General features: G+C 34.3%; 4 protein-coding genes across 4 annotated transcripts; 2 read left to right on the top strand and 2 right to left on the bottom strand.

Annotated features, from left to right (window-relative positions):
* Positions 1 to 896: 896 nt before the first annotated feature.
* On the bottom strand, positions 897 to 17,898 carry LOC142220081 (putative ATP-dependent RNA helicase spindle-E). Its single transcript, XM_075289043.1, has 18 exons — positions 17,708 to 17,898; positions 17,371 to 17,649; positions 8,551 to 8,700; positions 8,243 to 8,482; positions 8,060 to 8,176; positions 7,782 to 8,002; positions 5,761 to 5,915; positions 5,261 to 5,427; positions 4,863 to 5,193; positions 4,654 to 4,790; positions 4,010 to 4,596; positions 3,631 to 3,781; positions 3,343 to 3,567; positions 2,685 to 3,026; positions 2,037 to 2,606; positions 1,850 to 1,971; positions 1,273 to 1,491; positions 897 to 1,109 (listed from the first exon to the last, which is right to left on the bottom strand). Exons 1-18 carry the CDS (start codon positions 17,861 to 17,863, stop codon positions 974 to 976), a joined length of 4,305 nt encoding a protein of 1,434 aa, XP_075145158.1. The 5' UTR covers positions 17,864 to 17,898; the 3' UTR covers positions 897 to 973.
* Positions 11,812 to 13,150, top strand: Pbp45 (proximal sequence element A Pbp45). The gene has a single exon (XM_075288912.1). It carries the CDS (start codon positions 11,901 to 11,903, stop codon positions 12,990 to 12,992), a length of 1,092 nt encoding a protein of 363 aa, XP_075145027.1. The 5' UTR covers positions 11,812 to 11,900; the 3' UTR covers positions 12,993 to 13,150.
* HP1c (Heterochromatin Protein 1c) lies at positions 14,427 to 15,282 on the top strand. Its single transcript, XM_075288791.1, has one exon. It carries the CDS (start codon positions 14,506 to 14,508, stop codon positions 15,184 to 15,186), a length of 681 nt encoding a protein of 226 aa, XP_075144906.1. The 5' UTR covers positions 14,427 to 14,505; the 3' UTR covers positions 15,187 to 15,282.
* Positions 15,203 to 16,344, bottom strand: LOC142219869 (mitochondrial GTPase 1). The gene has a single exon (XM_075288670.1). It carries the CDS (start codon positions 16,249 to 16,251, stop codon positions 15,298 to 15,300), a length of 954 nt encoding a protein of 317 aa, XP_075144785.1. The 5' UTR covers positions 16,252 to 16,344; the 3' UTR covers positions 15,203 to 15,297.
* Positions 17,899 to 17,915: the final 17 nt, after the last annotated feature.

Genomic DNA, 17,915 nt, shown 5'->3' with positions numbered 1-17,915 from the left:
CGCCGTCAGGAGGGGGTGGTATCGAGGACAGGTAGAGATTAAACAGTACCGGAGAAATCACCCCACCCTGGGGAACTCCCTGTTTAACTCTGCGGGGTTTTGACGTCTTGTCCCTGAATTCCACGTACGACTGGCGTCCGCACTGATAATTCAGAACCCAACACTTGGTTCCTGCCAATAGGAACGTATTCTCGATGCCCTCGAATAGTGTGGCATGGTTGACCGAATCGAATGCCTTCCATAGGTCAAGCGCCACGAGGACCGTCCTGTCTTGGGCTGATTGAGTCCCATATTAATGTGTGCTGAAATGACAAATCTGGTGCATCTTTTCGGATTAGTCACTGTCACGTCGCCAAAGGTGACTGCGATTCCTTGTGGTGGGGTTCGAGAGGGATCTCACTGTTGTCCACAATTTACCAGTTCCTGTGCCTAAGTTACATTGCTTCAGGTGCTCTAACCAAGTGTTCCGCTTGTGCTCGTCTTACTAATCTCTAGATTCAGTTCCCTGATTCTAGGGTTAATATTTTAACTGACTTTGGTGATTGATATTATCATTTCTGTGATTGAAGATATTTCAATTAAACATTAATTGCATAAATTAATTTCGTGATAGAATCTACAAATTTCATGTTTTTGTGTGTATATTATAAGCTGGATGAAATTTTGATACTTGATTTCTTCTTTAATTTTTGTGATTTTAACACACAATAGGCATTACAATATACTAATTTAAAGCAAAAACCTATGTTATTATCAACATGAAATCTGTTGACACAACACAACATTCGTTGCTATTATCCACTTCTTCGACTGTAAAGACGGCTCAGCTCAACACATTCTTAAAATATTTTCTAGTCCTATATATTTTTATTTTGTAATTAAATACATTTTAGATGTTTTATTTCTTTTGATGTTTATTATGCTGACGATTTTTTTATTAAAAACATAATTTTTTTGATATTTTGTGGATTTATTAAGTTGAGGGTTGGAACTGTATTTGGTGTTCACGATCACGATGCATTTGAGAAAGGAGGTGTATTCGTAATTGAACAATGTTATCTATAGGCATATCGCAAAGTTGACATGTTGTGGCTGGAATTGTACCATCACTAAAACGAAATATAAAATAGATAATGTAAAATTTTCCTTCAATATACAAATCAATCATATTTTTCAATTAATAAATATCAAAAAATTTAATCAAATTATTTTTGTATGAATCATACTTTTGAACAAAAAAACTTTTACTTTCAAATATAGACTGTAACTTACAATTGTCTTAACCGATGCAACTCGTGACACTGCATATTTAACTTATGAATACGCTCAAATTTTTCATCATACAATCGTAATTGGGGGTGACAAGGAAATATGGACCGGTGATAGCGAAGGGAATCCGGATTGGTGACTTCATTTTTGTCTAATATTTCCCATTTATTATCATTGACATCAACATGAATTTCAATATATTTACGTTGCTTACTCAAGAGTCTGTAAAGAAAAATGTATGTATAAGATCAGTGAGTAATTAAAATATACATCTTGTTTGCTGTTGTGCCTCAATTTGATAAATATTCTGATTTTTGGGCAAATACTATAGAAATTCATAAAATATTACGATAGCCTCTAAATAGACATTTTTATTTGTTTCAGTCAAGCTAAAACATGTTTTAGTGTAATCGAGCTTAAAAAATAGCAGACAATGTTTGCTATTTCAGCAAGACTGCTTGTTTGCTATTCAGCAAGACTGCTTTACGTTTTTCAGCACACTTTTCGCTGTTTTGCTGTTCTACTGTTTCTACTAACAAAATTCTGTGGGTGTACATATGCTGTTATAAAAACTGCTTACCTTAATAAAAGTATTCTAATTGTTTGTCTTAACGGATAAATTTCTTTTGGGTGTATTTTAGGACGTTCATCTTTCGGTTCAGCATAGAGTAATTTATCCATTGAACTACGTATTTCATTTATCTAGAAATAATAAACAAGAAGCATTTTCACACCAATTCAACGGCACGCAATAACAAACTATTTACCAAATCTATATCGTCTGGTAAAATATCAACATCTAAATTATGAACAATATCATGTTCTCCATATAGAGATTTATAGGTATTCTCCTCAAAACCGAGACCTGCTAGAAGTGCCGTATATTTTGTGTGAAATTTATTGCGTTTGATTTGCATTGTTGGACAAAACAACATTGTCATTAGGGCACTAAATCCATGCATATTCGGCATTTTTGTGGTTCCTCTTGCCAGTAGAGCGTCTCCATTGGCTGTTTCCGAAAAACCAGCAGCCACAATAAGGCGTTCGTACATATCATGGGGATCACTGTCAATATTCACAGAGTTAACAGATTCTCTATCGATTTGAACAGTTTTCCACGCACCAACGCGAATGGCAGAAAATACATTTAATTCAAGCGGACTGAAAGGACCACGTAGTTTAATCAACCTCGTACACAATTCCCTGGGAGGTGGTTCACAGTCCAAATCTATTTCCGGCCGAATTGAACGTAAATATTCTTCGTTTTGTTTCGTATGATCATCTTCGAGAAAACGATTTGCTACCGATTGCTTGCGAATACGAAAATCATGGTCCATCTGTAAAGAACCAAAACAAACAAAAAACGGAAAACATTTCAATTTCAAATGTTTCCATTAATTTTTTAACAAGTTTACCTTGGACATGAAACTCTCATCGGCATTTCGAGCCAAACCTTTTTCAACTAAAATGTGGTTTATTGTACTGCCATCTTTATTTATTAGCACATTTGAGACACCATCTACGACGGAGAAAACTTCAATTTCTACCACACCACTATCTGCATGCTCTTGCATGTATTCCATGGCAGCATCGGTCCACTTTCCATTTGGCGATTTTAATGTAGAAGGCTCAACCATTGCGAGACGACATTCAAATAGTCGTGGCGGTATGTCTGCCAAATATTTGCAAGTTTCTGATAAATATCGTAAATCTCCAAAATTCACCAGGGCCATATTTCCATAATCGATAAAGAAAACCTTTAATAGTCACAAATAAGAAAGTCGTAAAGTTCAGTATCATTATAATAATAGATGGGCAAAAATATAATCTATGTGGAATAATAAAGCTATCAAATTTTATGAGAGTCTAAAATGTGTTTTTTGGGCCCTAATTGAGTTGAATTGTTGGGGTTTAAATACCGGAGTTGACACAAGGAGACTCTCCTTATTCAAGGAATGAATACCCATGGGCAACACACTTGAAAAATCTAACCCAAAGGGCTACAACAGCATAGAAAAACATTACACTTACGAATCTTTTTAAAGCTTTTTTCTTTTTATTACCACATCATACCTTGCACTGCATACCACTGGATGCTTGATTATTTATTTTTATAACTTTTGCACGATGATATTTGCCATCAAATGGAGCTGCCAATATCATGCCTTTAGCAATAGCTCTTGGATGGGGAAATTTCAGACCTTCATGTTGATTGGCATCTTGTAGAATTTCCTGGATTTCATTAATGCGTACCATTTCCGATAAAGGTTGAAAATAGAATTTACTGCAAGTTTCAATCTAAAAACAAACTTATTTTAGAAAACAAATTCCATAGTTAAACTCGAAAAATCTGCAACTTACATGAGTAATATATCCACTCATATCTTTTTGAAAAACCGATGGTAAAACAATTAACTCTGCATTAACAAGAAGACGTTTGTTTGGTTTCCAAGCACCATCGTACATGGTACCCAAACCGTGATCTTCCGCGTATCTAACACCGGATCGAGGTCTAGAAAAAAAATTAACGAAATTTTTCTTAAACCTACATTTCAATTTTAAAAATACTATAAAACAACTTTCATTTGACAGTATCAATCCAATGGATTGCCAACGACAATCGCGCGATATTTTTAATCTCATACAATGTCATTGTTGGCCGATGACAAGCCGCCTTTTTTGACTAATCAATAAACACTCTAACAAAAATTGTATATACAAAAATATACTCTGTACTTACTCCATGACTTCTATGGCATTTGATAGATTTAAAGTACGCATTCGAATAGCCTTATAAATTTCAGCACAAACTGATCCAGGAGTTTTTAGGATCTCCTCATCATTATCATCATGTTCCAAATCCTCTTTGAATATCACCAAAACACGTTCACAATTAGCTTGAAAACTAACTTCAATATTATTGGGATTAATTTCGGCATATTTGAAAAGCTCTTTAATCGAACGTGAATACAACTGGCCAATGTGACGTGTATCGAAGTTGGTAAAGAATACTGTACGATTTGGATTTTGACCACATAATATATGAGAACTATCACGTTCTTTTTCCGGATATTGTATTTTCGAGTATGTAAAATAATTAGGATAGAAAGCTCCTGCAATTATTATTTTCAAAATTATAGATTTTTCCCATTCCTCCCCATTGGTGGGTTTGTGATTATCATGAATTTTTATGCCATATGGTGCTAAACGATGTTGCAACTCTTGGACAAGTAAATGCATTTCTCGAATTGATCGTAAATTAATATATTTACGATTAGCCCACTCATATTGAGAATTATCATCTTGGGGATCAATCGAAAGCCATTCCTAAAAAAAGGAATATAAGCAGTTAAGCAGGGGCTCATGCTTAAATCTTCTACATACCCTATAAGCATTTAAGATACCAATAAGATCTGACGCAGAGCCATCAACCCATTTAAGTTTTTGTATATAAGATTTAAGTTCGCCAACTTGTTTATATGATCCAGGTCTGAATATTGAACGAACACTTAAACCAGCCGCTACAAAAATAAAAATAAAAATATAGTATTTGTATGTTTTAGCTATAAATATGAGAAACATCTAAAACTTACCTATTATTATTGTTTCTTCTAACGAACTAAATATATAACCAAAAATAATAAGACGACTGAGACGTACATCCAGTGGTAAATTTGCCATAATGCGTCCTATATACGATAAATCTCCATCATATGGAACATAGATACCATCCGTACATTTATATAATGCACCCAATTCTTTCAACGTCAATATTGTGTTATGGATATAATTCAAATTTGGTGGATCCATAGCTAAGCTAAGAACGCTAGGTGGTGGTCCCATATCCAGAAGTTTAGCTTTTAGAACAACACTCTCCAGGGGACAACGTAGCATTTCCGGCACACTAAACTCATCAAGATAATTCTAAATCAAACACACACACACATTTATGGCAATCATCAAAGATAAATATTCAAATGTTCATTATTACTTGATAGAATGTTTTAGGTATCAATCGGTAAACACGGCCATTCATCACCCGTCCAGCTCTTCCCGATCGTTGGCGACAATTGGCCTTTGAAGCCCAATTTAATTGCAGAGTAGTGAAACTAGTCACAGTATCCGTAACTAAAACTTTTGTTAGACAAAAATCAACAACTGAAAATAAATGAAGAAGGAAAACTATTTCAGGAGACAAAACTATTAAGCAGATCTCGGAAACAGTAAAACGAAGCGATTTGAATCTCGTATGGCTTTTCAGTGATAGCAAAATTCTACTTTTTATACATAGAAATTTGAAATCACAGGCTTCCACCAAATTAATAAAATTAAATTCATATAAGAGTCACCAATGTAGCTAACTATTGATACATTTATATGTCCATATTTATAATTACAACAATTTTTACTAACACAATCGGCAAAATTTTGTTTTATGAAAATCGCATAAAAAACTGCCACATATCGTAAACAGGCATACCTAAAACTTACCGTATTTAACATCTGGGACGGTTATAGAACTTTCTGCAATATTCGTTGCTAGAATTACTTTGCGATAACCGGTAGGAGGCCGATGAAATACTTTGACTTGTTCATCTGGAGACACCACAGAATGTAGACGAAGACACCATATTTTTACTTTATCCCTGTAATAACAAATTATGTTAAGGTGGGTACTAAGTTCGAGTTTAGCCGCTAAAATCAAAAATAAATCAGTAAAACAGTATACAATTATACCTATTTGATACAAATTTTAATATAACTTGATATAACGCAACTATTTATAAAGTTTATTTACTAAAAAAGGATTATTAAATAAAAGTAATCGTGAAAAATGGGGATTTTAGCGCCAAAACTCGAACTTAATACCCACCTTTAAACAACATTTCAAAATGGTAGTTGATTCTATGTACCAATTAAATTAAAGAAATAGAAACGCAAAAATTTAAATAACCCAAATTAAATATAATTATGTAAAAAAAGTTATCTAGACGGCTGGTCTACTCGTTGGAAAATTGTGTTTGTCCATACCGCCAGCAATACCTTCCAATTTTTGTAATGATTTTTTCACCTCAACTATTTACTAAGTTTTTGGCGGACAGGTAAAATGTAGGATTTTTCCTTGAAATTTACATTCTAGGTTATAACACGGGAATAGAGTGGCTGGACTAATGATCCCAACATGCTACACTCAGGGAACTGAATTTAAAGACCGATAAGCGGGTCAACAAACCGTGTTTTGAACTCAAGCATGGGCTCAGATATTGAATTCGGCATTCGCCGAATTTAAGCCATAATTGGCCAAAGTGAAGTTTCGTTACCGAAATCAGACAGAGATTCGGCATACAGGTGTATTTCTAACGTCGATCTGGCAACAGAAGTTCTCATGCCTTGACCTGTCAAAGGTATTTTATACCTCCAGTTATGTAACAGAGGTATGATTGGGTCTTGAACTATATTTGGATGTCAGCCGTACGAGGTTAGGTTTTTGTTGTTTATGTATTCCCATACCATTAATAACCATTTATCATGAATGATACAGAATTCAAACAAATATTTTTGCAGTGTTTGAATTTTGCTAAAAAATGAGCTTAAAAAAACATCAAAAACTTTTTTTATTTGAGTGCCGGAGCACACATGCAGCTCAGCAGCACTGACACTTTGTTAAGAGCGACCCGAGAGCAAGAACTAACAAACTGAACAGCACTTAAAAAGTGCTGAGCCGGAGCTACGGAGTCATTTTGAACATATTAATTTTGCTTTCAATACCAGAATAGTACCTCCAATAGGAAATCACTATAACAAGAAATTATTAATAATGAAGCTATGCACCTCAAACGGGGACTAATTTCGAATGGTATTTGTTTAATTACATTTTACTGACATTGTTCTGAGCTGTTTCTATATTTTTTGTTAGTACTTTTGGGCTAGTGAGACTACCCTATAAATAATTGTACCGCGGAAAACCCCTTCAAATTATGCTTATAATTAAAATTATACCCAAACAATTGTGAACTTTTACTTTGCTCGTAGTAAATGTAGTAGTGGGCGATGGAACACAACTATTTAAGGTTGACATCGATTAAATTATAATAAAAAGAAAAATAAAATAAAAAAATGCGATCAGCCTTTGCCTAGCTTTGACACCTATTAAATTATAAAAAAAATAAAATAAACAAATGCGATCAGCCTCTCGTTTAACTTTTTTGTTTGTTTTAGTGTAATAGAGCATAAAAACTAGCTTTGCTCGTAGTAAATGTAGAACTAGGTGATGGAACACAACTAGTTTAGGTTGACATCAATTAAATGCGATCAGCCTCTACTTTAACCTTTTTGTTTGTTTTAGTGTAATCGAGCATAAAAATAGCAGATAAACTCTGCTATTTCAGTAAGCAGCATAAAATTCTTTACATTTTTCAACAGAATTTTGCTTTTTTAGCAGATTTTTCTACTGTGTCTAATAACAAATTTCAATTGGTGTAGTTAGAGTAGCCTAAAACTGAAGCACTTACTTGTTAGTTTGAGATAACAATTCAATTTTCCTTAGCATTTGTTCAATGTCATTTATACCGGGTAAAAAGATTAAAATTGATGCTTTGCTTGCAAATTCATCGAATTCAGGATTTAATGATGCTTCCTGTTTTTCAATATTGTCGATTATAACAATTAATTTCAATGCCAAATGGTACATATCCGTTGATATGCCAGGTCTTTCTAATTCAACTCCAACATTCTGCAATACGAGGATATCATTACGGTTGCTCGACTATTTCACCATATCAAAACTTACATTAGTATTCAAGTCTTTTAAATCATCTAAATAAAACTCCTTGACTTGAAATAGGCGACGTGTATCCGCCCTTACAACTGGTGCTGGTTTTTTGCGTATTGCAAAATATTTTGCAAACTGAAAATAGAATATATATAAAATAACCACAGGATATTTGATTAAAGAATAGCATCATCGTAAAACCTCCGTTGTATCCATTGTCGCCGACATCAATATAATTTTGACATGCTTTGAATTTGTAAACAATAGTCGTCTCACAACGATGAGCAAAAAATCCATCTCCTGATCACGTTCATGAACTTCGTCAAGTATTATATGGGTATACGGTGTTAATGTTTTGTCGCGTATGAGTTTTTGTAAAAGTACACCAGTTGTACAATAAAGAAGACGCGTGTCATCGCTTGTATTGGCATGAAGGCCGACCTTAATAGAATCACCGTATATAAAAGATATTTAAACTTATGTACCATACGATGTAATTAGTATCTCACTTTATAGCCAACTATAGATCCTTCTTCCCATTTACGTTCATGGCAGACCCGTTTTGCGATGGATATTGCAGCAATACGTCGTGGTTGCGTACAAATAATTTGGCAATACTCTCGTCGTCGGTAAGCATCATCAAGAATATACTGGGGTACCTTTAGAAGAAATAATAAAAAAGTGTTTAATATTTATAAATATTAAATATCGGGGATATCCGTGGAAAAATTCTAGCTCACGATTAGCAATAGTTTAGATACTAAAATAAAAACTAACTAAAACTAATTTGTCGAAAATAAAAATTAAATAAATATGCCACCCAATAAACGTAGTAAGTCTAGTCATATGAATTCGAGAGGACGTGCAAGTATATTTTTTAGCGAGTCTAACTCTGAACTCCATAAGTGACATACGTGGAGCATTCCTAGGATTCTATGTTCGGGATTTTCACCAAAACTATAAATTAGAAAAATATGGTGGAAAACTTCCATATTCTACATCAAAAGAAATTTGTTAGTAGGGACAGTATGAAAGACAGCTAAAACAGCAGAAAGTCTGCTGAAAAAGGGAAAGCAACCACTTGAAATAGCAAACATTGTCTGCTATTTTTTTAAGATCGATTACTCTAAAACATGTTTTAGTTTGGTTGAAACAAATAAAAATGTCAACTTAGGAGCTATCCTAACACAATTAAAACAATATTTTATGAATATCTATAGAATTTGCCCAAAAATCTGAACATTTATCAAATTGAGGCATAACAGCAAACAAAATGTTTGCTGATCATATTTAGATGCTTGTAAGTATATTACAGAGCAAAAATATACCAAAAACTACTGTTGGTTCTTAAATATGCTTTGCGGAAAAATGTATAACCGAAATATGTTATAATTTGTTGTTCGTTAGACTCTGAAGTACAAAAATATAACAGCAGACATCGACTACTGTTTTCAGCAGAATTTTTTTCTGTGAGTATAGTTTATCGAAGGAATTGTATATTAATAGTAGGTTTAAAGATTATCCTTTGGAAATGGACACGTACGGTCGTCTAAATTTTGTCCAGATTAGGAAGGTCTCACTTATAAGATATATAACAAACGTCTCACGGAATGAACAAATTTGACAGATTTCACAGTAACTGATTACAAAGAGAAACAATGAAAATGGTTTTAGCGAAAACCAAAGCTTCAAGGCCAGTATTAAGTTATCATTCCAACGCTAAGATATCATTTTTTATCATTTTTTATCACGGTTTAACACGAACTTAATACACTTTTTGATTACTTTCTCATGGATATGTTCTATGTCACGAAAATAACCTATTCGTGAGTATGCGTGGGTCAATTTTCTTTTGAAAAATAAAGGTAACTAAAATACTCACGTCTATAGGTGGGTATTAAGTTCGCATTCTCGCGGTAAGTTGGCAAATTTTCTCGGTTACTTTTCTTTAATAATTTATTTGAATTAAAATAGACTTTTTCAATCGTTGCTTTGGACCATTCCCCATCAAGTTATAATAAAATATGCCTAAAAAGTTATAATTTAGCTCTGCTTTTACAGATTGGGTGAGTACTATGTTCGCGTTTTCCGCCAAAACGAAAATATGTACGATGACGACTATATTTTTTGTCAAATTTGGTTAAAATATGGATGGAAATGTCCAATGCATTGATTGCAAAACATTTGATACCTTTAAATTAATTGATTCAAAAAGTAACCGTGGAATTGATTCAAAAAGAACCTTGTAAAACAAAACAAGAAAAATCGATACAATAAAACCCAGAACATGCATTTTAAAGTCTTTTTTACAGCTTTAACAACGCTTTATTTCATCACCAATTCAAGAGAATTTTTATTAATTGGATCTGAGCATTTTATTTTTAAGAAAACATCTTGGTCTTTGGTCCGGAAGGAAATAATAAATAAATAAATAAATAAATAGAACATTTTTCATTTTGGTGGGTATTAAGTTTAGGTTTGGCCGGTAAAATCCAAAATAAATCAGTAAAAATAGTATATGTTATACCTTATTTGTTGCAAGTTTTACTATGGCTTATGAGAAATAGCCTAAAGAAGCTTCTCACACACTGATAAGGTAAGTACTATGTTCAGTGTTCAAGCTGAAAACTTGTGTACTTACCTTGTAATGCGAACTGAAATTTCACGCACATTCACGAAGCAAAATATTTATTCACGCACGCTCACGCACGATACGTGTGGTATCCAATCCCACTCACGCACATTCACGAAATGAAACCCAGTACTCAAGCACGCTTACGCACGAACTACTTTTAAAGACTCACGTTCACGCATCATTCACGACAATTCACGTGATTTACGAAAAATTCACGAGACTCACGATATTTTCCAAAGGAAATCAGCAAAAGTAACAAAATTCAAAAATAGAATACAGTTCGAGAGCTAATTAATTTCAGTTAACCCTTTCACTACCGATGTCCACTTAGAAGGACATTCGCAAAAGACACCAAATTCTATTTTCCCACATAGTTTCAATTTATTTCTCGATGTTATTTTAAAGTAGAGGCTTTAATCTAAATAAGCTATAAATATTTTCCATATTGGTGAGGTCGAAAATACATTTTTATAAACTTCTTTAGCAATAAACGAAAAATATGAAAATTTGAGAAAATTTTTCTACTCTATGTTTCTAGTAAATGGACATTCATACAAAAACTATAGCCGATACTTTGTCGGGTTCTTTCTTGTATTTTATCTCACACTTTGCAGGATATTATAGGCCAAATAGCGCTTTTTTCGTAAGGCCATTTGGTGACAATTCAAGAATCAAGTTTTCAGAACAAGCTCATATATCTCTTAAAGTAATTGAGGTAGGTTTTCAAAATGGCAATTTTTGTTCTACATGCTGTTAGTACTAGTAAAAACAGAAGAACAATTAAAGCTTTTAACATTAGGGTTATTTCGGTAGTGAAAGGGTTAATATGCGAGTGTGAATTAAATCTTGATTATTTTCGTGAGCGTGATTTTGCCGGAATTTTATTCACGCATATTCACGAACCGATTTTATTTCTCACGAATGCTCACGCACGACAAATTTATTGTAGTCCCATTCACGCACATTCACGAGAGTTACTTTGAATTTTGTTCACGACTCACGTGATTCACGCGTGTCACGAGAATTTCCTATCACGCGCACACCTCTAATACCGACCTCTTAACATTTATTATCGACAGAAATTTAAGTGTTACAGCACTTTTTCTGAGCTATAAGCTTGGCAACACTGCTCTCGTCTAATTTATCGAAGAAGGCATAATTTGAAACAACACTTGGTTTAGTCCTACTTTACAAATATTTTTGCAACAATATCATATTTATTTAATGGAGGCGGCAATTTTCGCAGATTGTCATGCTCTAATAGAAGACTTCGTGAGTGGGGGATCTGCAGCTTTCGAGGTCTTTTGTACCAAATGGCATAAACATATGTTCCAGAATATTTACACTGAACATAAAATGATATATCTTATAGTGCAAGCCACTTTGGTTCTCTTCCATACGGCTAAGAGAACACTTTGCGCCAAAGATGAATATAGTAAACACATGAGCACCATTGACGGCAAAGAAGATAGCAAAATTTTGCGTCGTATTGGCGGTCTATACTTAATGTATGCCATTTATTTTAAACAACCCACAAAAGAGTATGTTAAAATATCTGTAAGTCTTGATACATGGCGTGAGATTACCACATTCATAGATTCCCTAAAATCCTACCCCGGAATGAATGAAGCTCTTTATATATTTTGGCGTTTATACCAAGCAGAAGCCTTTTTGTTCACAGCATTGGACTATCATGTAGGATTAGAAGATTTGGCAGACTATGATAAAATAGCAGAAGATTATCAACATGTGGAGGAAACAGAGGTGGTACGAGTACAAGCCAAACACAAACTTCTTCTTGTACCCGAAATTCAGGAAACGTTGGAAGAAATGAAAACACAAGAAGATGAATACAACGAGTTAAAAACCAAAATTACTAAATCCCAAAGTATGGGAGTAGAATCATTACCACCAACCAAAATATTCAGTGAGATGCACTCTGTGTTCGCAAATATAAAGGATATACTGGAAGGAAAAGATGTTAGTATTACTGAAAAGAATCAGAGTATAAATACAACTAGGAAGAATCTGAAAAGGAAAGCTGCGGGTTTAACCAATCGCGATTATTATGAATCGAGTGACTCTTCATCATCCTCAAAATCACCCTCTCCGTCCCCACCTTCACCGCCAATGCAGTTATCGTACAAATCAAAAACAGAACTGAAACAAAAGATCAGAAAAAAGGCATCTACAATGTTGCTCGATCGTCTGCCTGATATCTTAAGCAAAGACTTGGAGGAATCTAATACAGAAGAAGAGGTAACGAACCAAAGCGAGAGCGAAAGCGAAATCAATGAACCTTCAACTTCGAAATAATTATTTAGAATTTAGTACATACGAACTGTAAAGATAATGAAAACACTATCAATATTATTTCTCTTTAATTTAACAACATATAATTAGACTTTGTAACATTTTGTGAAACAAATTTACTTTCATAAAGTATTTCAAAACCAATTGTTTTCATGAAGAAAGCTGAATAACATTATTTATATTATCCTTCCATAAGAAATGCATGGGACCTCTTACACCAGGATTGTAGTTACCATGTAAAAAGGTGATTGCAAAGCATAGAAATGGGTTATCGTATTAAAACTATTCTTGTTATGATTTCAGATTAATTTTTATATACATTCCTACACTGTAACTGATGATGTAGAACCAATAACGCATATATTCGTAAGGTCGTCTAGCCACAATACAACAATCAATGTTTCGACTGAACACTGAAGTTGTTCTGTAGTGGTTTATCTCCTCTCAGTAAAGCCAGTGACGTAATGTTATACGTTGTTCGATTATAAAATGGAGGAACCTGGTTTTTGTATTTGTTGGTAGCAGAAAAATGTTTCTCCTATCCCTATGGTTATATTCACATTCATAAGGTTGATATTAAAATCGCATTATCACGCTAAGAAACATTTTGAAACAAATCTACTTTAGCAAAAGTTGTTAAAAACAAACAATTTTTTTGCGGCATTTTAAAGCGAAAATGTAAAGTAAAAAATTAGTTTTCGAGATATCAACATCTGAAAATCGGTATTTTTCTTTATATTTTTGTGAAGTTTGACAGCAAAATTTCATGAAATGAATGAAGTTTTTGTTTGCATTTTTGGTAAAACTAGTACATTTTAAAGAGAAAATATTAAGTAAACATTTCGTCGGAAGAGCGTAGTTACCCTTGAAAATTGCCGTATAGGTGGACGGCCTTTGGCCGGGGGTTTTGAGACTTTCTCTTATGTACAGGGTCCAAAGTGGGGTAACGCAAACCCAAAATGGAAAGGTGGCCTGCATTCGGCCGGGATTTGAGACTTTCTCCTATGGACAGAGTCCAAAGTGGGCTAACGCGAACCGAGGAAAGGTGGCCTGCATTCGACCGGGGTTTGAGAATTTCTCCTATGGACAGAGTCCAAAGTGGGCTAACGCGAAACGAGGACCTCTCCGAGTGTTATTCTAAATACATATATTACTTTTATGTGCGATGGATACTAAATCTAAATATACATGATAATGAAAACTTTAGGGGCCCGTGACTCGGACCACTTGTACTAAAGTAAATTTAAGCCACCAAAAATATCTCAAAGAAGTGAGACTATTTTAATTGTTAAAAAATAATCAATTTTAATGCATCAATCATTCTTGTATTTTTTTAAAATAAATTTAGCACTTTCTACTAATTTTTTTTATCTAGCTGTTTTTGGTCATCAATAGTTGGCAACAATGGCCATGCAGCCGATGCGGCTTTGTTTTATTATCGATTTATCGAATGATACACAAACAAAGCATAATCATACAGAAACAAAAATATATAAAATAAAATACTATTCCCGCAATGGTTAAAAATCAATCTAAAGAAACAGGCTTTGTTGTTGAGAAGATTGTAGATAAACGCATTACTGCCGAGGGCAAGGTAGAGTACTTCATAAAATGGCGTGGATATCCCATGTCCGAAAATACCTGGGAGCCTGAGGAGAACTGCGACTGCCCCTCAATTATACAAAAGTTCGAGGAATCCAGAGCCAAATCGAAGAAACGTGGTGAAAAGAAGCCAAAAGTCGAAGAAATCGAAAAACTTCGGAGTTACGATCGCGGTCTACCCATTGAACAAATAGTCGGTGCAACAGATGCTAATGGCGAAGTCTCATATTTGGTCAAATGGCAGTTTTGTGATGAATTCGATTTGGTGCCAGGCGAGGAGTTGAAACAAAAGAATCCGGAATTCATTATTGACTTTTATGAGAAACGTTCAATTTATCAAAGAAATATCAATGACCGTCTCCTGGGTGTTCCGGATGAACTAAGGATTCTTAACGCTGATCATCAGGCTACCACAATGTATACAAGTACTACCACCAGTGCTGATGCAGACAGGTCAAACACGGATATACCAATGGGAGAGGATTTAAATGAAAGTGGTGGTAGTGTCGACAGTAATGCTGTATCCTATTCAATCCCAGTACCAGGAGTGGGTAATATTGCTATAGATGTACCAATGATGGATTCAGATGTATAATCACAACATGCATGAATTGTTTTGGACGATAATTACAAAAATATTTTATACTATAAACTTTATTTACAAATAAATATGGACAACCGCCTCTAATAAGTTGTACATTTCTTCCTATTGTATTGCCAATGAGTCCTTATCTAAATGAATTGCTCCAAATGCTTTTGTCCGAAATAGTTTAATAAAATGACGAGCAGAATGTAAGATATCAGGTATCATAACTATTTGGCCATCAGATGTTTTGAGTTTACGTTGCACTCCCAGTTTGTTAGCGCAAGCAACCAAGACTTCTGTCACATTATCATTTGGCTGATCCAATCCCATTAGAGGCACATAGTCAAAATGTTTATTCTTATTTAGCCAATAAAGCAAGTAGTCTGCTATTAAATCCTCTCCAACTAAATGATCCGGAAGACAGCCAACTAAGGCTAATTTCATTCCCATTTCATCACTACTGATTTTAGGCTCCAATATTCCAGGTGTGTCTATCATATACATAAGCGGATCTTCGCTAATTTTTATTTTCTCCAAAACTGACCTCGTTACTCCAGCTATGCCCCCTACTTGTGATACAGCTTTCTTTTTTAAATGTCGATTACGCAAAACATTGAGTAGGGAACTTTTGCCCACATTTGGGACACCAATTATCATGACACAGTAATCTTTTTCGCCTTCACGATTGTAACGTCCTGACTGGCCAATTAATTCATTGGCCAAAGGCATAAGTTTACGTACTCCCGCACACTGTTGGTCTTTGCAGTTTGTGAAAATTACGTGATCAATCCGTTCTCTGTCTTTTACGGCATCCTTTATGTATCGTTGCTCCTTCGGCGTAATGAGATCCTTCTTGTTTAACACAAGTATGTGTGGCTTGACACCACCTCCGGCAATAGTGTGTTGAAATTCTGGATTACGTCCTGAAAGTGGTATTCGAGCATCGTGTACCTCCAGTATACAGTCAACAGATTTCAGCTTCTGTTGCATTTGTTTCAAACCCTTTCCCATGTGACCGGGAAACCATCGAATGGCTTGTTTTGTTACCAATTTATAACTTTGTCTGAAGCTCATTTTGTTTTTATTTTTAATTAATAATTATTTGAATTGAATGGAATTATTAAATGGATTAAACAATATTGCTGTTGTTAAACAGCTGATCAATTGTTATAGCGATAACTGCTATCGATAGTTTGTAAAATGAATATTGCGAATAATTATACTGTTCACTTCTACACACAGAAAAAATATCCTCAATTTAAATCTTAGGGAGTATGCTATGGAAATCGCAGAAATCGCGTCGGAAATAAGCTTATTTTCATGGTTACTTTATTGAATCAAACAATTCTAAATATGCAAGATGTTTTGGAAAGATATTTTAAAAAATATTATAATTAAACAATTAATTAAATTATTTTTTTAAGACGCCGTACATATGAGCGTGTTAGCTAGAGACTATAACCAAACTAAAATATTTCAACTATTTTTAAAATGTCGACTTTTATAAATTTTGTGAAAGTCAACTTTGTGCATACCCGACTTTTTGATTAGTTATATTAACTAGAGGTGTGTGATGGAGTAAATCTTCTCTCACGCCCACCCGCGAAGAAAGATATTTACCATGAATGAATAAAAGTAAAAAAGTATGAATGGATAAAATCATCTTTAGCTATATGAAAAAGCCTTAAAATCAAAAACGAAATAGAAATTGACACGTATGCAAGACAGTTATGGCGACATAGACTTAGTGTTCTATGTCACCTTTAAAAACAGTTGGCGTTCCACCACGGAAGTCAGACGAGAAGTAGAAGACACAGGATGATATTCATACTAACTGGCTACATTTGCTTCATATAAATTCCCCCTAATGTGATTTTTCCGAATATCAAAAGTCGACTAGTCAAAGTACAAATGGCCTTAAACACTTTCTATATTTTTCAAGGTGTCTACCTTTTTGACATTAACTGGTCGAAATAACTCACAAATCTTTATCCCAATTTAAGGTCTATTTCTATGAGAGTGGCAGTAGATTTGTCAAGGTATCACGGATTCTACACCTCATATAAAATATAATATAACAGGGCCTAAGCTTTTGAATAGAGCAGTTGTCTGGCATACGGGCGACATTGTTTCACTACCAAGGATCTTAACCAATCAAGGATGCATTTGATACATCATTAATGTGGGTCTCACCTGTGTTGTTTTTCCACATCCCGTATCGCCCTCTAATATAACAACTGGATTTTTACGGACCGAAGAAAGGATTTCATCTTTTGCATCATGTATAGGCAACGAAGTGTCACGTTCCAAATTAAAGGTATAACGATCGTAAACGCTATTATCAACATTTAAATGCATTTTTCTTTGTCTTTCCTCGATGCCATCGAAATCTACATCAACATCTTCTGGAATGGGCTCTCTTTTAGGAATAAAATTTCTAGAAGATTTCCTATCATCGTCATCTTTTTCTAGCTGAAATAATACAAAACTTGCAACAGGTTTTAAGGGACATTTTCTTATTGCTTCTCACCTTTGGCAATTTTCTGTCCTTGCGTTCGGGGCTGTCATTTTCTCGTTTTATTTTTCTTGATGTTGACGGAACTGGCTCATTCATGGGTTTGGGTGCTGGGGCACTAACCCTTTTAAATTCTTTAGATATGTTAAAAAAGTCTTCAATTTCATCCATCTTTGACTCCGGTGTTAATGTTTTGTTTAATGTTATTTGAGATGATAATACA

Source organism: Haematobia irritans, chromosome 1, assembly GCF_050003625.1.
Source record: "Haematobia irritans isolate KBUSLIRL chromosome 1, ASM5000362v1, whole genome shotgun sequence".
Classification (NCBI taxonomy): domain Eukaryota; kingdom Metazoa; phylum Arthropoda; class Insecta; order Diptera; family Muscidae; genus Haematobia; species Haematobia irritans.
This window is presented reverse-complemented; position numbering and strand designations above follow the sequence as displayed.

Bases quoted from the DNA above. Each gene is read 5' to 3' on its own strand.
- LOC142220081 (XM_075289043.1), bottom strand. From the start codon at position 17,863: ATGGATGAAATTGAAGACTTTTTTAACATATCTAAAGAATTTAAAAGG. The intron at 8,177-8,242 runs GTTTTACGATGA...TTCTATTTTCAG, and splicing joins CGACAATGGATACAACGGAG to TTTGCAAAATATTTTGCAAT. The intron at 5,428-5,760 runs GTAAGTTTTAGG...ATTTATTTTCAG, and splicing joins CGTCCCAGATGTTAAATACG to TTGTTGATTTTTGTCTAACA.
- HP1c (XM_075288791.1), top strand. From the start codon at position 14,506: ATGGTTAAAAATCAATCTAAAGAAACAGGCTTTGTTGTTGAGAAGATT.
- Pbp45 (XM_075288912.1), top strand. From the start codon at position 11,901: ATGGAGGCGGCAATTTTCGCAGATTGTCATGCTCTAATAGAAGACTTC.
- LOC142219869 (XM_075288670.1), bottom strand. From the start codon at position 16,251: ATGAGCTTCAGACAAAGTTATAAATTGGTAACAAAACAAGCCATTCGA.